The sequence below is a fragment of the Triturus cristatus genome, chromosome 10 (assembly GCF_964204655.1).
Source record: "Triturus cristatus chromosome 10, aTriCri1.1, whole genome shotgun sequence".
NCBI lineage: Eukaryota > Metazoa > Chordata > Amphibia > Caudata > Salamandridae > Triturus > Triturus cristatus.
In genome coordinates this window covers 661,359,960-661,383,688 of record NC_140593.1, presented here as the reverse complement: position 1 = coordinate 661,383,688, position 23,729 = coordinate 661,359,960, and the positions used below count along the sequence as shown (strand labels likewise).

At 45.0% G+C, this 23,729-nt stretch overlaps 1 protein-coding gene across 1 annotated transcript in view; it reads left to right on the top strand.

The window, feature by feature from the left end:
• MSS51 (MSS51 mitochondrial translational activator) overlaps positions 1 to 23,729 on the top strand; it is a 236,449-nt gene that overhangs the window by 179,008 nt on the left and 33,712 nt on the right. The window contains exons 4-5 of the mRNA XM_085628138.1: positions 15,057 to 15,181; positions 17,590 to 18,153. Coding sequence (XP_085484264.1) covers positions 15,057 to 15,181; positions 17,590 to 18,153 — 689 coding nt within the window. The remainder of the gene's footprint in view (positions 1 to 15,056; positions 15,182 to 17,589; positions 18,154 to 23,729) is intronic.

Sequence of the window (23,729 nt, the reverse complement as noted above, 5' to 3'; positions counted from 1 at the left end):
TTACTATATCTAAGCGGCTTGACTAGCCCTTTTCACATGCATGCAATTTCACGCATAGATTTGAATGCATGATGTGTGTATGATTGGCGCTACATGGATATATGACATTGAGTGCTCTAGCAACCACCACAATGGTATATGAAATGAATCAAGGAAGTGGCATACAAAGTATTCCAGGTTGCATCTTTATGTGTTACATGTTGTACTGTATTGTATTGTATTGTCTTGCTTTCTTTTGCAGGTACTAACGCAGTAGTGGACCCAAATCACAGTCAGTCCACTAAGCATAAATAGCACACCTTAGCACGAGTTCTGAGTCAGCACTCATCATCCACTGATCTGTTCAAATGTCATTCACAGTTAGGTTCTGCCCAAACAGCACCTTGCGCTTCCCCTCCACCATGGGCTCTCTGCAAAAAAAAAAAAACAAGCATAGGCATAGCCAATAGGTCTTGCCTTTGGGACCTAATAAGTGTTTAGCCATGCAACAGTTTATGTTGTTGCACCAAGGATATTGTGCTACATAACTAAATACTTATAAGGTCCCAAAAGCGTGACCTATTGGCTATGCCAATGCTTGTTTGTGTCTGATTTCGTGTCACACTATCTGTATTTTAGGTCTTGCCTGGGGTTCCTGTGTTCCTACCAGGCCGCGTCTACCTGATCTGGTTCTGTCCTATGTGTATTGTCCCTTTTATCAGGCCTTGTGTATTTGACTTACTATCATGCTATATGCACCCGAAGCACTTGTCTCAAAGGGATCCCTGAACTTCTAGCTCGAGACTGATGTATATGAGTAGCAATACGTTTATGCGGAGGCGGCAACTTAATTTTTCACTGAATGGTATATGATCCAACATACACAGACATTAGGCACACCAACAATCTAGTTTAATCGCAGTAATTTTTGAAGGTAGGTTAACATATGTCGTTTGTGTTGTGAGAACATCATGCTCTCTGTGTTCCTATCCCAAGTGAAAAGGCCAATATAGTGAGTTAAAGATAGCTCAGTCTGTGCATAAAAGACTACGTTTTATCATGATGCTCGGTTGTCTTAGTGTGTTCACAAACCTCCCCATGCTGCATCAGGGTGCAGACCCCAAAAGCCCTGCTTTTCGATGGAATAGCCAACACGAGGCATGTGAGCAACACACAATGAGCAAACTTCATGCGGGGGTAGCCTGGCAGGCAAAATGGTGGATAGATTCTACGGTAGTGCCAGACCCTGAAAGCACAAGCTGGAGTGGAGAGCCTGTGAGAAGGAATATCAGCCCTTAAGGATCATCCTAAATGAAGGGCCAGGTGACCAGGAAACTTTTTTATAACCCTCACATAAGGGTTCGTTACTCTTGAGAAAAGCATCCTGCAGAGGTGAAGGTGTCTTCCTCCTTTCTTCCCAGATCGCAAGCTGAGGCGATGACAAAATAGCCACTCTGCAGCCCAAGTGCTCAAGTCATGTAGAGACATTTGAGAAACACTTGCCGGATGAATGTGAGTTGAACTGGGGAAGGTCCAAAAAGGAATATTTAGTGTAATGTATGGAGCACAAGCTGCCTCTGGTAAACAGTCAGCAGGTCACGGAACAGCACAGAGTATCAGAAGAGAGGAGGGCAGAAGCATCGAGGGAGCTGCAGCCTTGGAAGTTACAATATTGTGGATCCACTGATGAGAGTGTTCCATAATTTTCTGCTTAAAACTGAAAGTAACAACTCTCAACTGGCCACAACATTCTCAGATTGTTGTAATGAAAGGAAACTACTGGATGTCCTGGTGGTACAGGAGGGGGGATGGGGGTACAGACATGGAGAGGAAGTCAGAAACACCAACTGGCTCAAGTCCTCAGTTACTCTATGACTCTAGAACAGTGAGCACTGAGCTTCCTAATCCAAGTTCTAACTCCTACCCCATGACTGTGCCCCAGTCCTCGGAACCTTCACTTGAGAGTGATGCAGCGTGGCTATTAAAAACCCCTTTCCCTTATGACATCAACCCAGAAAACCCCTACCTCTATTATAAACCTACATCGGTGGGGCCCATGACACCGAATACACAAATCTACTCAGTTTTCTGGATTAATGATAAGTAGACGAGCTGCAGGACAAACGTGGTACCTTATTAAAAAAAACAAATATACACTATACACATTTTATACAATTTATCTTTTAAATTGTTGGTTCTAAACATCAAGGTACTCCGCTATTCGGTCGATGGACGAACTAGTAGAATCAGTTGATGGCGATTAAATCCAGCTCAATCACAATTAAACCTTAAACTTTTATTAATCATTTTAATCTAAAAACCACAGACTCAATTTAGAGTTAGCATAGAATTTTATCTGAAATTCAGAGAATAAAAGTAAATAAGTAAAATGTTATTAAGCAAATACATTCAACGTCCCCAGTAAGCATTTAAGTAAAGATTAAAATAGAAACGGAAAATACTCATTACCCTTGGCCATAGGGCGCTGATGAGAATGGTTCACCAAAACGAAGAATGAACCGCAGATCACAAGATAGATCTCCCAATACTGACTGACTGTCCCTCTAACCTCCTCGGACGCAGTTCCCTCCCGGGGCAATTCCAGCGACTGTCTCGTTCCTACTCCCCATCAAAGTTCGAAGTCCAAAGTGACAGAGTCTCGCGCAGTCTCAGGATAGAGGAGTGAAGGAATATCCGATAGCAACCAACACCATCATCATCACCAACACCAACCACTCTAATGTACGCGCTGACTCATTTTATACCCTTTACTCGAACTTGCTACATTCAAAATTGAAATCTTTAGGGGCTGAATTAATTCTAATTAGTCCATTGGAGGGGTGGTGATGGCCACCTCATCACCCTCCTTGTTCGAACCGGTTTGCAAACAATAATGCATAGAGTAGTTCTCGTGATCCACAATGTCCAAAGTAAATTTTAACTTGTTAATGAATTTGTAACAACTCTGATGGTCATCTTCTGTAGCTCAGTTCTCTCATCCGTTCCCATGCATACATGCTGAACTCTTGGCACGATTCTCGTTTCAGGTCAGGCTGGCCTTGACATCTCTCACTCCGGGCATAGGCCGCATACACGTGACTGAAGTATCCACTCTGCTCATGCGCGGGGCCATCTTATTCAGCGCACGCAATCCCGTCCCTCTCCGGCAGATATTTTCAGGCATGGCCTACTAGGCCCGAATGAAACTAGTATAAGAACAAACACAACAGGATTTAGACATAGAAAATAAGCCTTTCTGTTTACCACCCGTCATTCTATTGACCCGTGTTAGATGTTACCTAGCAGAAGCGACATTTAAAGCCATTTTACTTACCATCAGCATTCTTTGCCACCGTACAATTTTACTACACAACAAAATCCATGTGACTTTGCTCTATTTATTACGCAAATCACACAAAACCTATATTATTTGAATTCACACTTGTAAGTAAATTAGATTTTGCAAAAGCCAGTTAGTTTTCCCACATGTAGTGTCTAATATAGATGCATTTGTTGATTTGTACATGCGTTCAAATAATTAGTATCATTAAAGTTATGAGGTCATTAATTTTGAGGGGGTACAAAAATATTATGTTTCCCCTGCTCCATCAAGAGTCGGTTTGCACTTTCGCTTCTGACCCCTGGGCACTTTCGTCGACATCACCGGAGTCCGAGTACCCTAACAGGATCATCATCGATGTTCACTCAGCTTTTGAATCCCTTCTCTACTTCCTGGCCTCCTCATTCCATCCCCACATTGACATACCCACCGCTGGACCTCTGTGACGACCAAAACTTGCATACAATTACTCGAGGCTTCCATTCTACTCCTTGCCTCCTTCCTCACACCATGACCATGCCTTTCCATGCTTCTCTGGAATTTAAACTAGATGAGATCTCTCTCAAGCTCCGTCAACTGAAGACAGAGCTACAGAACCTTACTACTATCACTGAAGAGCTGGTGGTCAATCAAAGGCTCATCAGGTCCCTGACAATCAGTATGGGTTGTGTTACAAGAGGGGGGACAGGGTGGGCTGATTTAACGAGGTCCAGTGTACAAGCCCCAAAAGACTGTATACAAAACAGGGTACAAAGGTCCTCTGGCACGTAGAAGATATACCAAGGGAGCGAAGCTGGTCCTCCACTTGTTCCCGGGTATAGCCAAGGGAAAAGAATGGGAAGGGAGAAGTTCCCTTGGTGGAACTAGAGCTCTCACACACCGAGCGAACTAGATGTCATGCTTCATCATATGAGGTTGCCCCTCGTCCGGTCGGCGCTGCAATACCTGACGGGCTCCTGAACCGGGGTTCTTTATCGGGGATCTTTTGTTCCTGCCGGTCGGTGCATGGGGGTGAGGGGCCTAGTGTGTGTAGATGTGAATGAAAGTGGATTAAAACAGGTTAGTTAGTCCTAGTCGATATTTATTCAAAAGGTAAACTGCCTGATTAAAATGGTGTAGAGTGGCTATGTACTAGAGATAAGGTGTCTAGTCTTGTAGCTCTACTCTAAAGATCAACATGTTTCATGCCTTGTACGTCAGGGGGATCTGGGCACTTCTTCAGGATCAGAAAAATCTATCTACACTCCGTGGTAAGGTGCGTTCTACATACCACGTTCTCAGATCCGTGACCTGAAAGGTAAGTAAGGATTAGTTAAGCATGATAGTGTGTCATGGTTTATTAGTATCTCTTCTTTTCTTAATGCTAAAAGACATTATCGTGAATTAGTGTAATGATGGTACTGTCACAATCATATAGTAGACTAAGGTCACCGTACCCACAGGAAGATCAAGTTCAAAACCTATACCGTGAGGTGCCTATGTGAACTAAGCACGATAAATATTGGAGAAATAATAGTAAAAGTTAAAACCTAATAACATTTCTCAATGGAAGGCTTATTGCGAGAGGGGAGAGGGGAGATTGCATTATCTTGACTCACCTTGCCTGTTACTAAAGGTTACTAGCAACAGTCCTGGCGGTAACATAAATTGGACACCGATTGGGTCCTGTAAAACAAAAGTAATAGTAATAGTCAAGGCTGTACAACTGTAAATATCAATAAGGAGTAGTGTGTGGAGAGCCTACCAGGGGGAGAGCGCTAAAACTAGGTGCATGAGGGGAGATTCATCGACCCGTGCTGGTCGGATCCCGCTCCAAACCAACCGGGTGACTGGGGCGACGCGCGGTCATGAAGATTCAGCCGCGCGTCAGGTGTTCACCGGTCGGGTCGGGAGGGACAGGGATTCCCCAAGGGGCAGAAGTCTCCACCAGAGCAACCAAGGTAGAGCTCTCCGAGGTGGGGGGCCGGGGTCCGCATATGAAGTCTTAATAAAGGAGATGGGGAGTAGGTAATCAAGCACTTACCCGCGTAGAGTCACGCCAGGCTATGTCACCTACCCTGCCGCCAGGAACCGGGGTGGAACCAGGTAGAAGGTGCGGCGGGAAGATATACTGCGCATCTCTGCCGGGATAGACGTCGTTACGTGGGGGGCGTGTAACACCCATAGAGCGTCGAATAAGGCACTTGCGTATGACAAGTAATGTTAAGCGTTCCCTGTTGAAGCAAGTGTAGAACATGACGGCCATATTGGTAAAGAATGGAACGTCGTGGCTATTGTAAGTTATAAACATAGTGGATATGGCTACATCTTCCACAATGTCAGTAACCAGTGGGAGCTGGCTATTAGTTATACCCGTGCAATGCCGGGTAGCGCAGTGCAGAGTGATATGAATATTTATTGTAACTGAATTCCACAGCGTCAATACCCAAACGGAACTAACTAAGGTAATCCTAGTGCCACGTAACACCGCAGTGAAGAGTGTTGTGGGCCCCAAAGTGGCAATGAATGAGCATCTAGAGGTCACATGCCATATAGTAATGACAAGCATTAACTACAGGGGGCAGGTAAAGCCATAAGTCGCTTGACAAACCTAAACTGGAAGACTCACTCAATGGTTGTTCAGGTTATGGTTAAGGGAGTAAGCCCCATGGGATATCATCATTGAGTCCCTCAGTGTGGGAGGATAATCTATGTACCCATCTCTGTTCAATCCTGAACAGAGAGGGTTTGGAAATCTGTCAATGAGATTCTAATACAATCCAGTGTATTGAATCTGGGGAATGTTGAGCCTCAGTATAGTGTCTGTACATTCTAGTTGTAACTCGTTGGCAGCGTATGTTACTCCTATGTTCAATTATGCGGGTTTTGACTGGTCGCATGGTCATTCCTATGTATTGCAAACCACACGGACAAGTAATCAAATAAATGCACTGTCTAGTGTTACAATTGGTATGTTTTTGGATGCAACAGTTGAAGATTGTTCGCAGGTTAACTTCTTTGGTTATTGTCGTATATTTGCACACTGTGCACATGCCACAGGGGTAGTGTCCTTTGACAGGTGGCAAGCCCCACAGATTTTTTGTGTAGAACTAGTGTGAGTCTTGGGTCTCGTGTGGATGAGGATGTCTCTTAGACTGCAGGTTCCCATGTATGCAAATCTTGGCTTAGGTATCTGCAAACCACCTGTATTTAAAATACTCCAGTGTTTCAAAATGATCTTTTTGGTAGGGGCTGAATTGGGTGTGTATGTAATTACACATGTAATTAAGTCAGTGGGAGGTTTTTGGTGATCCTCTAGTAATGACTCTCTAGGGTTGTTTCTTGCTCTCTTCATTGAGTCATTGATTACTTTAGACGGGTAACCTCTAGTCATGAGATTGGTAGCCAATGTCGCTGATTCAGTTTTGTAATCAGTGGTTGTTGTGCAATTGCGTCTTATGCGTAGGAACTGGCCGAAAGGTAGGTTATCTTTGAGGGCTCTAGGGTGATGGCTTTGGTATAAGAGTAAGCTGTTGCGGTCAGTTGGTTTCCTAAACAAGGAGGTGGAGAGATTCCCCTCAGTCAACATAATGTTCAGGTCAAGAAATGCAACATTGGTCTCTGAAATTGTATGGGAAAATTTCAAAAAGTTGTTCTGATGGTTAATCCATTCCACAAATGCATTACATGTGTCAAGGGACCCATGCCAAAAAATTAGAATGTCACCAATGAAACGTTTCCAAAGTTTCAAATTGTTGTCATTGTTAATGACATCTTTTTCAAAAGCTGTCATGTACAGAACGGCTAGACTAGGGGCAAAGGTACTCCCCATCGATGTGCCCTGGCATTGATGGTATAGTTGTCCTTTGAATTCAAAGAAATTTTCAGTTAAGGCCAGGGTTGCACATTCCATGATAAACGAGATGGGGGTTGTGGATTGCCAATCCAAGGGACTCAGAGCCGCCTCTATGACTGTCAAAGTGTCTCTCTGGGGAATATTTGTGTATAAAGCCTCCACGTCCAGGGTGACAAGGAGGTCAATCTCGCCAGTGTCCTCTGTTGATTCAATGATTCTGAGGATATCTGTTGTGTCTCTTATAAAAGATGGTGTGCTTCTCACTAAAGGCTGTAGGAAATGGTCAACGAATTTAGATAGTGGCTCAAGTACTGAGCCAATACCTGAAATAATTGGTCGGCCAGGAACCGGGGTCGTGCCTTTGTGTATTTTGGGTAAGGTGTAGAAGTAGGGGATCCTAGGTTCTATGGCAATTAAGAATCAGTATGGGTTCCCACGCTCATGCAGTGAACTTCTGCGTTAGGCCACCTTCCCACCCCCCTCTCAGTCATCATCTAAGTTGGAAAAACAGACTCTTTCCAAACGCACTCTCTCAGCCCTGTAGACTGGTCGAGCATTTTACAAACAGTGACATTCACGCCCTCCTCCCCACCTACAACCGTTCTAAAAATATCTATACAGACAATAGGGGACAAATTCAAGCTATTACTGTTAATCCATACTCAGACTCAATCCCAGATCTGTAAAGGAAGCCAATCTTAAGCATATTAACATTACACAGACTCCCTCCGTTAATTCCTCACCTGAAATGCATGCTCCTCAACTGCAGATCAGCTGTGAGATATGCACCAGATATTTTCGACCTTGTCCTCACACATGAACTCAAACTTGTTATCCTTACAGAAACATGGCTAAACAATGCACCTGCTCCTATTTTAGACTTACTTGTCCCCTGAGTCATGATATCATTAGACTATATAGAGCTAGCAGACCTGGCAGCGGGATCGCCTGCATCTACCGTAACACTATCTCTGTGAAACAGTCTCAAACCATTGCTCTGCCTGCTTGCGAGTACCTATGCATCGATACTGCTAGCAACAAAAGATTTGTTTTCAAACTTCAAGCAATCTACCATCCACCGAGAGACAATCTACCATTCATTGAACAAATCATGGAAATCATCTCAACCAGCATTGATCATCAAGTTACCCAGATCTTCCTTGGAGACTTCAACCTACACTGAAATGACCATGCAGTGAACAGCTTTAAAACCTTTCTAGCAGACCTCGGTCTCACCCAATTCTGTGACAGTCCTACACACATCAAGGACGAGACTTTGGACTTAATCATTGCTAAAACAGACAACATCCAACTTCAATCTATTGTCCCTTGTGATTGGGCAGATCACCATTGTATCACCTTCCTCATCACAGAAGCAGTGAGTTCTAAAATGTCTCAGCTAAAAAAAAAACTAAACAATGAAAAAGAAGTCTGCGGAACGTAACCTTTAATGATCTGACTGCCCTCAGTAACAACATCCTGACTCCCCAGGCTGACATTGTAGACGTCCAGGTCCTCACAGATCACTACAATTCTTCTATTTTGAGCATCCTACACTCATTTGCTTCCTTACAATTAAACAGCATATCCAACAAAGACCCTAAACCCTGGTTCAGTGGCAACCTCAATGCTGAAAGACACAATCTGAGACTAGCCGAAAGGGCTTGGAAAGTCTCGCCACCTATTGATCACCGAAAACGCTTAAGATCCATGAGAAATACCTGGAACAAATGAATGAGAAGTTCCAAAGTTAAATTCTTTAGAAACTAACTGGATCTAGCCACAAACTGTCCTAAAAAACGTTTTTAACTTATCAATAATCAACCTAATCCTTCTGGCAATGAGTCCAACATGCTTTCTAGCTGCGGGTATTTCGCTACCTTCTTCCTGGTCAAAACTGAAAAAATTGAAGATGATTTGCAGGAAGTGATGGAGCTCCTGCCGGCTATTCCTCATGCCATTCTGCCTCCTTCCCCTATATCTGAGAAGGTCGACCTCCCTGGGCACCCCCCTTTTAAAAACAATGCTTTCTGGCATGTGTTCACGTTCCTCAATGAAAGCTGCATCCACACCTTTCCTACAGAATTGAAACCTTCAAATCACTTCATAGACCTGCTACCGCCGTATATCTTCAGGGAAATCAAATCTTATGTACTCCCACTCTGGACAAAGATATTAAATGGCTCTCTTCACCAAGGCACTATCCCCGACTGCCTAAAAGTAAGGCAGGTAACCCCCATCCTGAAAATATCTAATGCAGACCTTAACAATTTTTGCCCAATCTCCAACATTCCCACTTTGGCTAAACTCTTTGAAAAATGTGTCCAGGTCCAACTTTGCAACCACATAGAACAATTCCAACTTCTAGACAAACTCCCATCCGGCTTCCGTCAAGGTGACAGCAGTGAATCAGCACTCACACACTTAGTTGACGGCATGCTAAATATACTAGATCAGTATGAAGCGTGCCTTCTAATCCTCCTTGACTAATCTTCTGTCTTTGATACTGTTAAACATGACGGTCTACTAGATTTACTTGAGTAGAGATTGTGTTTAAAAAAAAAAAAAAATTATTCGTCAGATTGCAAAAACGTTTCAGAGCTCTGCACCCCAGAGACAACTGCATGATCAAGCCAAATCATACAAAGGAATACGAAGAAAAAAAACAACAACCCCCCAACTCCCCCCTTCCACGCCCCTCCCCGTTAAGTCGCACAGAGTCTGCATATTCCTGTCCCCAGCCTTCATAAAGAACGGAAAAGTCCCAATCATGATAGCACGCACTCCCCGTGTCCCCCCCTCTCCCAGCCCCTCCACAGACCCACATGCATCAAAAAGCACCGCAATTATTGAGCTTCCACTACAGCTGGTGGCTCTAGCCACAGACCCCGGTAATCCACCCATCTTTTCCATATTTTGTAATGCTTGCGTGGGCACCCCCTAGCTACAAAAATGGGCTGCTCTAGCCCCATACAAAAGTCCAGACCATTCTTCCATGCAGTCACCGATGGGGCCCGCGGCTCCTTCCACGCCCTAGCGATATCACGTTTCACCAGAGTGAGGCCTAGGAGCATGAGGTGTAGTTTGTAAATATTGCCCCCTATTCCCTCCATGACATGAAGCAGGGCCAGCCACGGCGTGCGCGGGAGCTCCCAGCCCAAGACCGCTGACAGGCAAGAAAATACCCCCTCCAAAAACGATCCAGGGAGAGACACTGCCAGACAGTGTGTATATACGAGCCCTCTTCTCTGCCACATCGAAGACACTTCGGGGAGGCAATCAAGCCCGCCCGCCACAATCGAGCCAGAGTAAAATAAACCCTATGCAGGTACTTAAACTGGATGAGGCGAAGGCGCATCGCTATGGCCGCTCCCCGTGGGGCTGCCAGGGCCTCCCTCCAGTACTCCTCCTCCAGTGTGCCCACGTCCTCCTCCCAGTCACCTCAAAGCTTCTGGAGTGTGGGGGAGCAATGTGTAACTAGGGACTGGTAAATCCGGGCGATCTTCTTTGTCTCCAGATCCCCCATTAAGACTTTCGCCTCCAAGGGGCTGAATTCAGGGAGAGATTCCAGACCCTCCAAGCTAGGGGACAAAGCATGGCAAAATCGGAGGTACCGAAAGAATTGCGACCGAGGCATAAGGAATTCCCTCTGGAGATCCTGGAAAGACTTGAGTGTCGTGCCCCTCATAACATCCCCCAGGGTTGAAATACCTATATCGTCCCATCCCCGGAAGCCCTGCAGGGCCGTCATGTCAGGCAGGCGCCCGTTATTCCAAAGGGGGGGTCTCCCGCGTCAGGATATTCGACCAATCCATGCGTCACAACGCCTGTCTCCAAACCTGGAATACCACCCGCGTGGCCGACGGCAGCGCGCCCCACAGCGGCGCCGAGTAGAGGATGGTATGGAGGGTGGGGCTTTGATGGACCATTTTAAACTCGTTTTCCACGTTTCTCCACAACAGAACCCAAGGAGTCAAGATTAATCAATCCCTATCCAATGCCACATTGGTCGCCTTAGGGGATCCGCAAAGGTACTCACTCTCACCTACTCTCCTCAGCCTTTTTATGGAGCCTCTAGCAGAAACATTGCAAGCCTCTGACATTTATTATCCCATATTCTGAAGACACCCAAATGCATTTTTAAAATCTCCTCTGATGACATCAGGTCCTTCAACTCAACTATACAAGATACTCAGAACTGGCTAACCCGCAACCATTTCAAAATACATTCTATAAAACCAGAATTCCTCCTTATCATCCTGCCCAACCACAAATTCAAGATTGATTTATGGATGAAGCATCTTACTGTCCTCAGTTGCTCTCCTCACATTATTGATTCCACGAAATCCCTAGGAATCACCCTTGACAAGTATCTAAACATGCAGGAACACATCAGTACCGCCACTAAAGGAGCAAATTTTCAAATGAACATTTTAAAGAAATTAAAATCCTTCCTCCCTCATGACAACCTCAAATCAGCGGTCCAAGCATTCATTATTTCCAGGTTGGATAATGGAAGTGCAACTCTTGTGGCCTTCCTAGAACAAAGCTTGTGCCCCAAAGGGTCTCTCTTAACGCTGCCACCAGACTCATCACAGGAACAAAAAGGAACAAACACATCTCCCAGGATCTAAAATCCGTGAACTGGTTACCTTACGATGCAAGACTACAATAAAAAATTGCTGGCATGACTCACAAAGCCTTACACTACAACACACCAATATTCTTGGCACAAAAATTTGAATTATCAGTCCGATGCAGATCCTCTAGAAGCAACAGCACCCGTTTTCTGAAACCACGGATATTCCATAAAAAGAAAACTTGCAAAAGAGCCTTCTTGGGTATTGCCCCGAAAATCTGGAACTCCCTGCCTCTGGAAATCAGACTGATCCCTTCGACTGCATCCTTCAAAAAAGAAGTGAAATCTCTACTTATGATCACAGGAAGACCCGACGTGACGCTTATTATATTTTGCGCAATACACGGGGTCGAAACGTCGACGCACCCTTATATGTCTACACAATGCTTCTGATCACAGATTAATTCACAAAGGATCTTGTGGCATATGTGAAAAAACATAAAGACATATCAAGAAATAATGTACCTTTCTATTCTACTTATTCACTTTTGCCGCATTTGAAATATATTGTATATACTATTTATCATCCCATGTCACTTTATCACCACAAGTCACCAATATTTTGCTCTTTTGAACTTATGTATTATGACAGCCCATAATACTTTATTACCTTAAATTACCAAATTGCAAACTTTTTATTGGTGTGTGCTTTTTTCCTCATTTATCTGATATCTGTTACAGGTAATGAATATTTTTTGAACTTTCTAAAAGAAATTAGAAATTCCCGACAGCACATATAGAAAAAGCAAATCATGAGGAGAAATTAATACTATTTCCTCACAGCACCATCCTAAGACCAGGTTTGACCTAGTCTTATTTTTTTGCGCTGCTCCATCATTGTAAATATGGGGCAGCGTTAAAAAGCAATTGGTGTTGCGGTGGAACACCCACTGCAACACCCATTGCACGCCCCTTTCACACTAAGTGAAGCGTGAAAAGGGGCCTTATGTACAAGGCGATGTTAAGTCACGTTAAGTGGCTTAACGCCGCCTTGTAAATAAGGAGAAGGGAATATCTCCACCAGAACGTCACTGAAAGTGACGTACTGGTGGCGGTATCTCTTTGTAAATATTCCCCCTAGTCTCTAGAACAACGGCACTTCATGAGCTGGTTCCACAGAGGCAGCTGCTGGGCTTCTCTGTGATCCTGGCCCAGTTTTAGGCTTGAGATTATCCATCTGCTCTGGAAGCTCTGAAGAATGTTTTCCCTTTCCTCTGTTGGGCACTCAGAGCTTCTCCTTCAGGTAATCAGTGACTCAAGAGGCACGACTAAATCTTTAGGGGCAGATTTACAAGTCCCTTGCGCCTCTTTTATGCCGCAGATGCGTCACTTTTGTGACACAGCGGCGGCGCAAAGCCAGCACCATGGTGCGGGGTACTTACAACGTGACGCATCTGGGAGATGCGTCACGTTGTAAAGCCCTGCGCCACATGTAGGTGTCCTGGCGCAGGGGTGCGTTCCGGCTCAGGAACGCCTCCTAAAAGTGGCTGAGCGAAATCTACAAGATTTCACTCAGCCACTTTTAAGGCCATGCTGTGTCAAAACCCTGCGCCTGCTTGAAGCAGGCGTAAGGATTGACGCAGCATTGTAAAGATAGGGCACCCCCGAGCCTTGCTGGAGCTGCGTCGCGCTTGCGATGCAACTCCAGCAATGCGCCGCCTTTACGGCAGCAGATGCGTCACGCATCTGTCCATTTTTGCCCCATGGTGCGCCGCATTGTAAATGCGGCGCATCCATGGTGGCGGAGCCGTGACGCACAATAACTGGCGCATCCCTGCTGATATGCAGGGATGCGCCAGTTATTGTAAATCTGCCCCTTAGTATTTATCAAAAATTGGGAGCATTTTGAGGGGAACTCGCTGTCCAAAGAGGATGGCTTTATTATTTGATTGCAGGGAGGCACGCTAGTCATTTTGAAGCACATCTACAGCCAGTCGTTTCACCACATGAAATTGGTGAAAGCTACTAACGCCAATGGGGCAAGCATATGTTGTACCAGTCTTTTGTCTAGCCATCCCCTTGCTGGACAGAAAAAACCTTCCTCCATTCAAGGCACAGGAAGGAATCAGAGTGGCTGATAAGTGCTACAGCACAAGGTGTCCCGGAGGCAGACAAGTTGCCACAGCCTCGCCTGAGTGGATAGTAGTCACCCTGTGCTAGAGGCTACTACAAAATCGAGCACTCTGCAGGGAAACCAATATTTTAAAACACAACTGGAGTTTTTGTGAGGAAACGTGCGACAGCGTCCTGAGCAAGACACATGCCAACTGGGTCATGAATCACAAAGAAAGATAAAGGTGACACATCGGCACCATACTAAAGGGACACGTGGCCCAATACCAACTAGACATAAAGCCCATTCAGGAACTTGTAAGTATTGAATCCAGAATCTGCTGGGTTCTTGTCAATATAAAGACATTGGCTAAAAATAAAGATACATGCTTTAGGTCTCATAAAGAAAAGCACATATTGGCACAGAAGTCCCTTGTACTGAAGGATCTGCTTCTTGTGAAAGAACAGAAGCCATCACTCACAGTGAAGATAGCCCATGGCTAAAGTAGGCGGACCCATTCCCTATGCTGTAAGCTGTGGTGGTATGAAAAAAATATTTGAATGATACAGCAGTAGAGAAATGGAAAGAGAGGGCTGGATGAAAGTCCCCATAAGTCAGTATACATGAAATGTTAGTACATTCAAAAGGTCGTGGTTCACACCAGTACTAAATACAGCGGGGCAGATTTACAAGCCCCTTGCGCCACTTTTGCGTCACTTTTCCCATGTTAAAAATGACGCAAAAGTGGCGCAAGGGGCTTGTAAATCTGCCCCAGTGTGTGACGCATTCCACAAGGACTCCAGCGAAGATAAGGATACCGCTGCGTCTTTGCTTTCTTCCAGAGAGTTTAGGGGGGTTTCTCCTGTGCTGAGGACTGTTGGCCTGGTAGTCCTATGTGGTCTTGTAAAAGGCTGCCAGTGATGGAGAGTTAGGTTTGCATTATTGGTGTATTTGGCTGGGGAGCAAAGGATGGGTTTGGTTCAAAATAAACAGAATGAACCAAGAGATATCAGTGAGAGGTATATATACTAGAAACCAAAGAAGCAGCATGAATAGGATCAGAGTCTGCTGGAGAGATGCACAATGGACCAGAGACATGAAGGCCTCAAAAGTGACCATTTACATTCTTTCTGCTTCGCTTTTGTTTTTTAGCGATTTATCATATTTTTTACTCTTCCCCCTTACTCTTTCTTCTCGTCTTCTCCTACAGGTGCCAGAATGTGTATTACTGCAGCTCTGAGTGCCAACGAGCTAACTGGCCAGTCCACAAGAAGTTCTGCAAGAAGCTGCAGCTGGCGGCCACAGACCGCCTAGTGGAATGGCTAGTTTTCACTGGTAAGAACCCACACAGCCTGAGATAGATTCCGAAGAATCTCAGGGAACTAGTCCCAGAGAATGACTAAACCTAGGAGTGTGCAAAGTTTGTTTTTTCCGGTTAAAGTGCCGTGACACTTCCTATTTTCCTCTTCTGCAAGGGCGGCAAAGTTTCCTGGGTTGCCTTCGTCGTCGAGAAGGATTTTTCTGCATTGCAGGATAATTTGCACAGTACATATCGAGATAATTTCACTCTAATCAAACCCTGCATGTGTATAATTGTACTGCACTGGGAAATAGCGCCAGAGCCCTGATTAGAAGGGGACCAGATACTTCAGTCAGCGTCCGCCCCATTTTACGCAGGGATCTGAATTATATATTGTGTTTACCACACTCTGTAAAGTGTGGTAAACTGCACATTTGCAATTTTCCCCAGGTACATTACAACAGGAAATAAAGGGGGGCGAAAGCAGGTTGCACGTTTACTTTCTAAAAAAATAAGTAGATGTGCTCAAAGTTTATCTTAAGGTCTGCTGCCAACTGCAGGTTTTGTCGGTTTCTAAGGCTCCCTCGGCTTGATACCTTCACATGACTTTGTCTTCCGCCCCCCTACACTTTCCCTATTTTAGATCATTCATGCAGGATCTTCTTACTCCCTACTTTCTCCTTATGTTTTCTTTCTGTTTCTCGTTTTTTCTCCTTTTATGCCGTTCTCTCTTTTTTCATCTGGATCAAAGTCTGATGATTAAAAAAATTCCCGATAATAATGAGTGTCAGTATCCACCATCTGCAGCCTCTTGTCTTGTACAAAGTAAGCGCGGAAAGAAGTCAGTAAATAGCAAGATATACAGCATTTGGTGAGGAAAGCATCAAACTCTACATGTTATGAATGCATACTCATAACTTCAGGAAACCATCACAGTCAATAAATACCAAACCCTGGGGTATCACATTTCTCTCTCTGGGGCCCCAGTAATTAGTGCATAACTGTTATTTGCGAAGTATATCTTATGCAGAATGATTTTGCTACTGTTAAATAAGGATATATGTGACATAAATTGTCTCAAAAGTCTTGATTTGTACGTGGAAGGTAAAACTGAAAAACTCTGCAACCTTTGTGAAGATGTAACGTTTTCATTCCAACTTCAGAAAAGCGGCAAGCCTTCCCCCCTCCCCACTCCCACCCCCAACTCGCATCTTCACACCTCGGAACCAAACCAGTGCAAACTACAGCTCATTCAGTGAGCCACAAGGAAACAAAAGTCGACCTGCCACGGTTGATAATTCTCGAAACTACCCCGATTCCTCAAGCAATAGGTCTGTTGGGATACAGCTGCGCTGTTATTTGCATAGCATATCTAATGCACAATGTATTAAAGTTGACATAGAAGAGAATACTTTTTTTTTTTTTTTTATTGAGCAGAGCAAAAAGGTACATACATATTTTTTCGAGAGCAACATTTGAAACACCACAATTAGACCAACCATTGATGTTGATTTGTTGACTGGCTACTTACTAAGCAAAGTGCGGAATGCAATGCATTTTCATATTTTATAGGCAGTCACATATAATTTCATTGTCTGTTGACAAGTTAAAAAATAAAGTGCAAATACAAAATGTAGCCACAAGTTAACTTATAACTCAGCTAAGACACAAGACAGACACAAGATTCACTCAAGACAAAAATTAAAATCCCGATTAAAGTGCCCAGTGCGATAGCAGCCGAAGATAACCTTGGCAAATACAGTACCCTTAGCATCACAAATAAAGTGCAAATGCAACATTTGAAACACCAGAATTAGACCCACCATTGATGTTGGTTGTTGATAGACTACTTACTAAGCAAAGTACAGAGTGCTATGCATTTTCATATTTTGTAGGCAGTCACATATCATTCCATTGTCTATTGACAAGTTGGCAAATAAAGTGCAAATGCAAAATATAACTACGAGTTAACTTATAACTCAGCTGAGACATAAGATTCATCTTAAATCACTCAAGACAAAAATTGAAATCCAGATTAAAGTGCCCAATGCAATAGCAGTCAGAGTTAACCTTGACAAATACAGTACTCTTAGCATCGAGTAAAAATATAGACGAATAAAGTGCAAATGCAAGATAAAACTACAGAGTCGCATATAACTCAACTCATCTTAGAGCTCTAAGGACCTAATTAGGTTCTAAATTAAAGTGTCAGCTACTACAATTGCACTTTAAACAGTAATAATGTTAATAATACTGTATTCTAACAAGGCAGATTTTGGTTGCTTATGCATTGACACTTTAATATAGAAGAGAATACTTGAAGCAGTTGTGCACATCGGTTAGGACCTGACAGTGAAATATAGGGCGATGCCCAGTACACTCCACCATGTCCCCCTGCTTGTAACTTCTGAAGCTAACTTTCTTCACTCTCCTTCCCTTGCAGGAGACATACCGTTTCCCACGGGACCCTGGGAAAAACCTGTCACAGACGTGACGGGCTGGAATGACTGGTTTTCCATGCAGGATAACCTGCAGGAGAAACTGGACAGCATAAGGACCGGGCGTTACATGAACATCCTGTGGTCCAATGCTGGCAAACCACGGCCAGACGAGAAGGACCTTCTGGAATCAGTAAAGCGCATGATGTCAGACTTCCTCTCCCGGCCACTGACTATCGGCTTTGGGCTAAAGGCCTTCAACATTGACCCCTACGCCGGTCCCATCACGGTGCATGTGGTGGGGGCCTCCTACATCGAAACTCTGAACACCAGGGTGTCTGACTATGATGAACTGGCACACATGTTTCCAGGGAACCAGGGCATTGAAGTGGTGATGGTCGGACCTGAAGTGGTGGATGGACCTCTCATGAGGCCCCCGCTGGCAGCCTTCGGACCACGTGGGAGAGTTTATCTGAGCAGCTACAGAGGGCTCTACCATGTGTTCTGGGAGACCCTCGTGGAGAGCCAGCAGGCAGCTCGCCCCAACCTGGTGGTGGGCTTTCATCCAGGTAAGACGGCTTATTGACATTTCTGGCCCTAACATTGTGATTGACATTCATGCTAGTGAGAAAACAGATTGCCATTTCAAGGTCTAACCTGGTAGCGGGTTTTCACCCTGGTTAGTATGCAGCTGGGCCTCCTAAAAGTAACCTAGTGACTGCCTTTTATGTATGTCATGATCAATATTGACATCTTTAGTCCTAAACCATAGACAGAGTGTCAGCCATGTGAGATCTTTATTAGTCTGCCTGTGCAGAGCCCATGCCAACAACATGAACCCAAACATTGCATTTGGAGTTTCATCCAGATTACAAACCTTTCATGCCACCCAACTCTAAAACAGTGTCTTGCTAGATGTGTTGTCACAAGACGTTTCATATTTGTTTCTTGGAGCGCCCGGTGCATTCATAAACCTAAATGTTTTAGGCAGTTCAGCATTCCAGACTGGAAGATTACTTCATATGATGGAATAACCCATCAAAACCTGCTAATTGAACTGTTTTATTCTTCCCTTAGGAGAATGTTAATTCCTGACCTAGTAAAGCAGTTCTGACCTATGATTCCACAGAGTTTCAAACACCACGTGACCTTAGATTACACTAAATGTAAAACTCCTCGTAAAAAGCACTGTACATGCAGAGAGTTTGAAATATAAACATAGGGCCTGATGTACAAAGATTCCTAATAAGAAATTGTAATTGTATCAAATAACAATTTGCAATCTGTGAATTCTTACTATGAATCAAATCAAATGGAAGTGGGTGCCATTTGGTCACCGACTTCTAATGGAGGCATTTGTATTTTGCCAGCCACCCTGTGTATCAGCAGGTACGTTTACTAACTGCAGATTCATAGTGGGTCGCAAGTTGACCTTCCTCTTTATTATGCATGCGGTACTTAACTAGGTGATGTCCATTACGATTGATTAGGGTCTCAGGAATGGTGGCCTGCTGGGGGCAGCAGATCGCCATGTCTGACCTTGCTTTTAAATAAAGCAAACTTTTTAAAAACAAATTGAGCCCATTTTTCGAAAATTAAAATGTATTATTTTACAAACGTCTTTTTAGGAGCAGGCAGTGGTCCTAAGGACCACTTCTAAAGAATGTTTTTGTTGACAATCACAGAGGGGAAGGTGTCCCGGGGGGATCCATTCCTGTTTGTGAATGTTTTCACCAATTTGGATGTTGATTGCAAAAATTAATATTTACTTTAAGGAATCAGCATTTGGAAGGGATACCCTTTACACTCCCCTTCCAAATACTGATTCTGTATTTTGTCTGAAACCCAAAGTGCAATCAATAACATGTTTTAGAATCACAGTTCGGGCTTTGTACATTTAAAAATGCCATTTTGTTGTCACAAAGGCTGAACTTTGACCTTTTGTAAGAAAGTGGCTCTGTATATACTACACAAAAGTAAGGTTCAGTGTGCACAGAGTCCACAGTCCTCCAGAGGTTTGGCAGAGGCTAAAATTAGATATAACCTTACTCTCTAAAGTGGTAGCTTGGTCGAGCAGTACGGCAGTATCAGAGGACAGTGTAAAGCATTTGTTGTACACACTCAGTCAGCAAAGGGTCTCACACACTCAAGAACTGAACTCTAGGCCAATTGTTTTGTATATAAAAATATATAGTTGTTTTATTTTAGAACAACAAGTAGGTATCAAAGTACTTTCTCAGAATGAGATGCTTTAGTTAAATACTTTCAATAAGCAATAGACTTTTAAATGCAATAGTTACAGTTGTTGCAATAGGCAACACAAGTTAAAAGCAATTATAACATTGAGCTCAATGGGAATTTTAAAGTAAATGTAATATATATTACTTTGCATAGGTTTTTCTTACTCAGGGCTGGATCCTGGATTCAGCCCTGGTGCATCTCCTGTAAACAGTTGAAAGAAATCGTTTTTGTTACACAGGCGATTTTTAAGGAATATTTGTATGTTTCAAAAATCGACACTTTGAAGAATTTCTGGCAAAAACTAGGCAATGTTATCCTATGGAGGAAAATTTGGTTATCGGTAAATCACAGTTGTAATTGCTTTGTAGGGTCAGTGCTGGGCACAGAGATCTAGCACTGGGATCTCTCCTGATAACAGGTGAGTCATTTAGTTTCCCTTGATCGGGTGATTTTTAGTGAATATTTTAAAGTTTCAAAACTCGACAAAGAAGAATTTCCAAGTGAAAACCAGTCAATGTTACCCTATGGAGAAAAAGTGAGTTATCGGCTTTCAGGTAAGTACTCGACTGGCAGAGTTAATGTTCTGTGCATAGACTCAGGGGTCTCCTAGGGTCAGGTATGTACAGTTGTTACACCCTCAGCGGCACAGGGGCAGCCGGGTGCAGACAGAGTAGGCCCAATGTTAGCCTACGGCGGGCTGGGGCCTTTGGTTGGTGGCTGCTTGCAGGCAGGCCACGCGGCTGTGGGAGCTGAGCTTCTGGTCACTTACACAGGGCAAGTGGGGAAGTAAGATAGGATAGATGTTGCACTTCCAGGGGCACTCGGGCGGCTGTGTGCAGGGTGCTTATAAGCCGTCGGGCGTTCAATGTATTTCAATGGAGAAGCTGCAAGACGAACAAAGGCTGCAAGCTTGGGGACGAAGATTCTTCAGGTGCGACCACCACTTCGAGAGGTAAGTTGGGGAGCTGTAGGTTAGGTAGGCACCCAGGAGTTGGGCACAGGGGGCCGCAGGGCGCCGGGTTCTGGGGTGTCTTTTGGCGTCGGAAAATCTTACCCTCCGCTGGTCGCGGTTAAGGGTGTCCCTGGTTGTGAGGCTGCAGGCGTCGTAAGGAGCGTCGAGGTGGGTCCTTGGGTGCTGGATTCTTGGTCACAGTCGCCGGGGGGACATCCTCGTGGTCTTTGTTCACTCAGGCACAGGCCAGGCTCGGCGGGTGCAGAGTGAGCTGGATTCGCTGTTCCTAGCTTGGCAGCAGGGGTTGTTGCTTGTTTGAGCCGTACCACTGCTCGTGGGAGTCCCAGTCTTTTAGAGGAGAAAGGCAGTCAGGTTCTCCGGGGTTTTCGATGTTGCTGACCGCTGGTGATGCTGGGATTTAGCAGGAGCAGGTTCGAGGGTCGACAGGCCTGTAGGGCTGGGGACAAGTCAGTTGGTGTCATCCTCTTGTTAGCAGCTGCGCAGCAGGTCTTTTTTCTTCTTGTTCTTCTTGGTAGTTTCGGAATCGGGATCTGAGGAAGGAAGGTTCAGGGTGCCCCTAAATACTAAATTTAGGGGCGTTACAGGTAGGTGAAGGTCAGGGACCAATGGGTCCCTTCCCTGGGGTGGGTACACCCCCTATCCTGCCACTCTTCAGTGGGAGGGGGGCAGGAGCCTAGTCCTGATTGGGTAGGGCTCCACATCCTCAAGATGGCGAGAGCCCGGAGTTGTGCTTCACCTCGCCTCCACCACCTGAGGGATGGGGTTGGCAGAGGCTGGCACTCCCCCTTTCCTCACTTAGGTTTTCCCGCCGATCTTCCCGCCAGAGTGGGGGTCAGAACCGGTAGGGGCCAGTTGCTGAGTACAGCAAGTGGCCTGGAGAAGCTCACAAAGGCGGCATGCCTTTGAAGCTTCCCCTTCCCATCCTGGGGGAGGAGACCTAGCACCTAGCCCAGGACGTGCCTTGTTGGAGACGCACGAGAGCGGATGGCTCTCTACCCAGGTGTCCAGCAAAATGTCTGCTGGGTGGCAGCCTAGGCAGCCTCTCAGTCAGGACGGTGGTTGTTGGTTAGGTTCAGGGGGCATCTCTAAGATGCCCTCTGTCGTGCATTTTACATTAAATCCCACACTGGCATCAGTGTGGGTTTAATGTGCTGAGAAGTTTGATATCAAACTTCTCAGTCTTCAGTGCAGCCATCATGGTGCTGTGGGGTTCGTGATGACGATCTCCCAGCACCATATACTCTTAATGGCAGCACTGCACTTACAGTGACCAGGAATGGACCTGGGTACTGTAGGGATACAGGGCTCATGCACCTGTACCCACACCACTGGCATAGGGCACCCAGCTAGAGGGGTGACTGAGGTATGCCAGGGCAGTGCGTTTTGAGGGCATGGCACACAGGGATGTGTGCCATGTCGACTCTCTGTTTTGTTCTGCACCAAGACACTCAGCCTGCAAAGGCAGTGTGTGTGTGTCAGGGTACAGGTCCTCTAAGGTTGGCACAATAAGTGCTGCTGCCCTCAGGGGCCTTCTCTTGTCACAGGGCCCTGGGTACCTAGGGTACCATTTACCAGGGGCTGACATGTGGCTAGAGATGCCAATTGGGTTTAGGCTTCAATGCAGTTTTAGGGAAGGAACACAAGCCCTGGGTACCTGATTGGCAGGAGCGCAGGGCACACTCAGTCAAAGTACATCAGCAATTCAGCAAAACGTGGGGGCATACCGTGCAAGAAAGATGGCACTTTCTCACAGCTTTGCAACCTTAATATCACTGTGTACATCAGGTCCTTAATGGTTTATCATGAGGGCGGAAAATAAAACATATGTCCCCCAACGCTAGCTTTATTAGAGGTTAGCTCTGTTGCCTTAATGAAGAACTGCAGCCGCACGTTTGTATCACTCCTAGGAAGTAGGATGGGTACTAGGACTGTGACAGGGATCAGCTTTTAGTCTATTGTATGCAGCCTAGAAAGCTAACCTTTCATTTTTCACTCTGAACCAGAGGGTTTTGTAGACCTTTGGGGAAAAAGTATCCAACTTTGTTCAACATGAAACTGTGAAAAATTAGGTTAATGGTTCACTGGAGTGTGATCCCTACAGAAAACAACATATTCTATCCTGGCAATTAACAAAAGATAGTTCAAGAACTAGGAAAATTAACTCAATGTGATTAGGTTGAGGGGCGTTTTTTTCAAAATTGAGTCTGATTTTAACATTATCAATACTCTAGTAACCAACAGAAATGTGATGGATTATTTTATTTTCTATACTTGTTTTTTTATGGAGTTAAATATAGCGCAATCTTTTCCAGAAGGTATCGGGTAACAGAGCGCTTTACAGGAACACCAATTGCGTTACATGAGAACACATTCATTTTTGTTAGGCACGGGGAGATTACGTGGTTTTCCCAGAATTACAGGATGTTGCACGTCCTTGCTGAGACTCGAACGCGGTTCCCCAGATTTGAGGTTGACTGCCCTAGCCGTTAGGCCAACTCCTCTCCTATACTTATTTTGGAAAGCAGACAAAACAAACATTCATTCTTTAGCATTGAATATACAATAATACATATATAATTAGACAAAGACCAATTAAGCTTGAACAATATAGCAATCAATCAATCAATCAATCCATTTGTAAAGCGCACTACTCACCCGTGAGGGTCTCAAGGCTCTGGGGGGGGGATGCTGCTACTGCTCGAATAGCCAGGTCTTGAGTAGTCTCCTGAAGGCTAGCAGGTCCTGGGTCTGCCGTAGGAGGATGGGGAGGGTATTCCAAGTCCTGGCGGCGAGGTGGGAGAAAGATCTGCCGCCGGAGGTCGCTCTACGGATGCGGGGGACGGTGGCGAGGGCGAGGTCGGCAGAGCGGAGCTGGCGGTTGGGGGTGTAGAAGGTGAGTTGTCTGTTGTATGCCAGTCCGGTGTTGTGGAG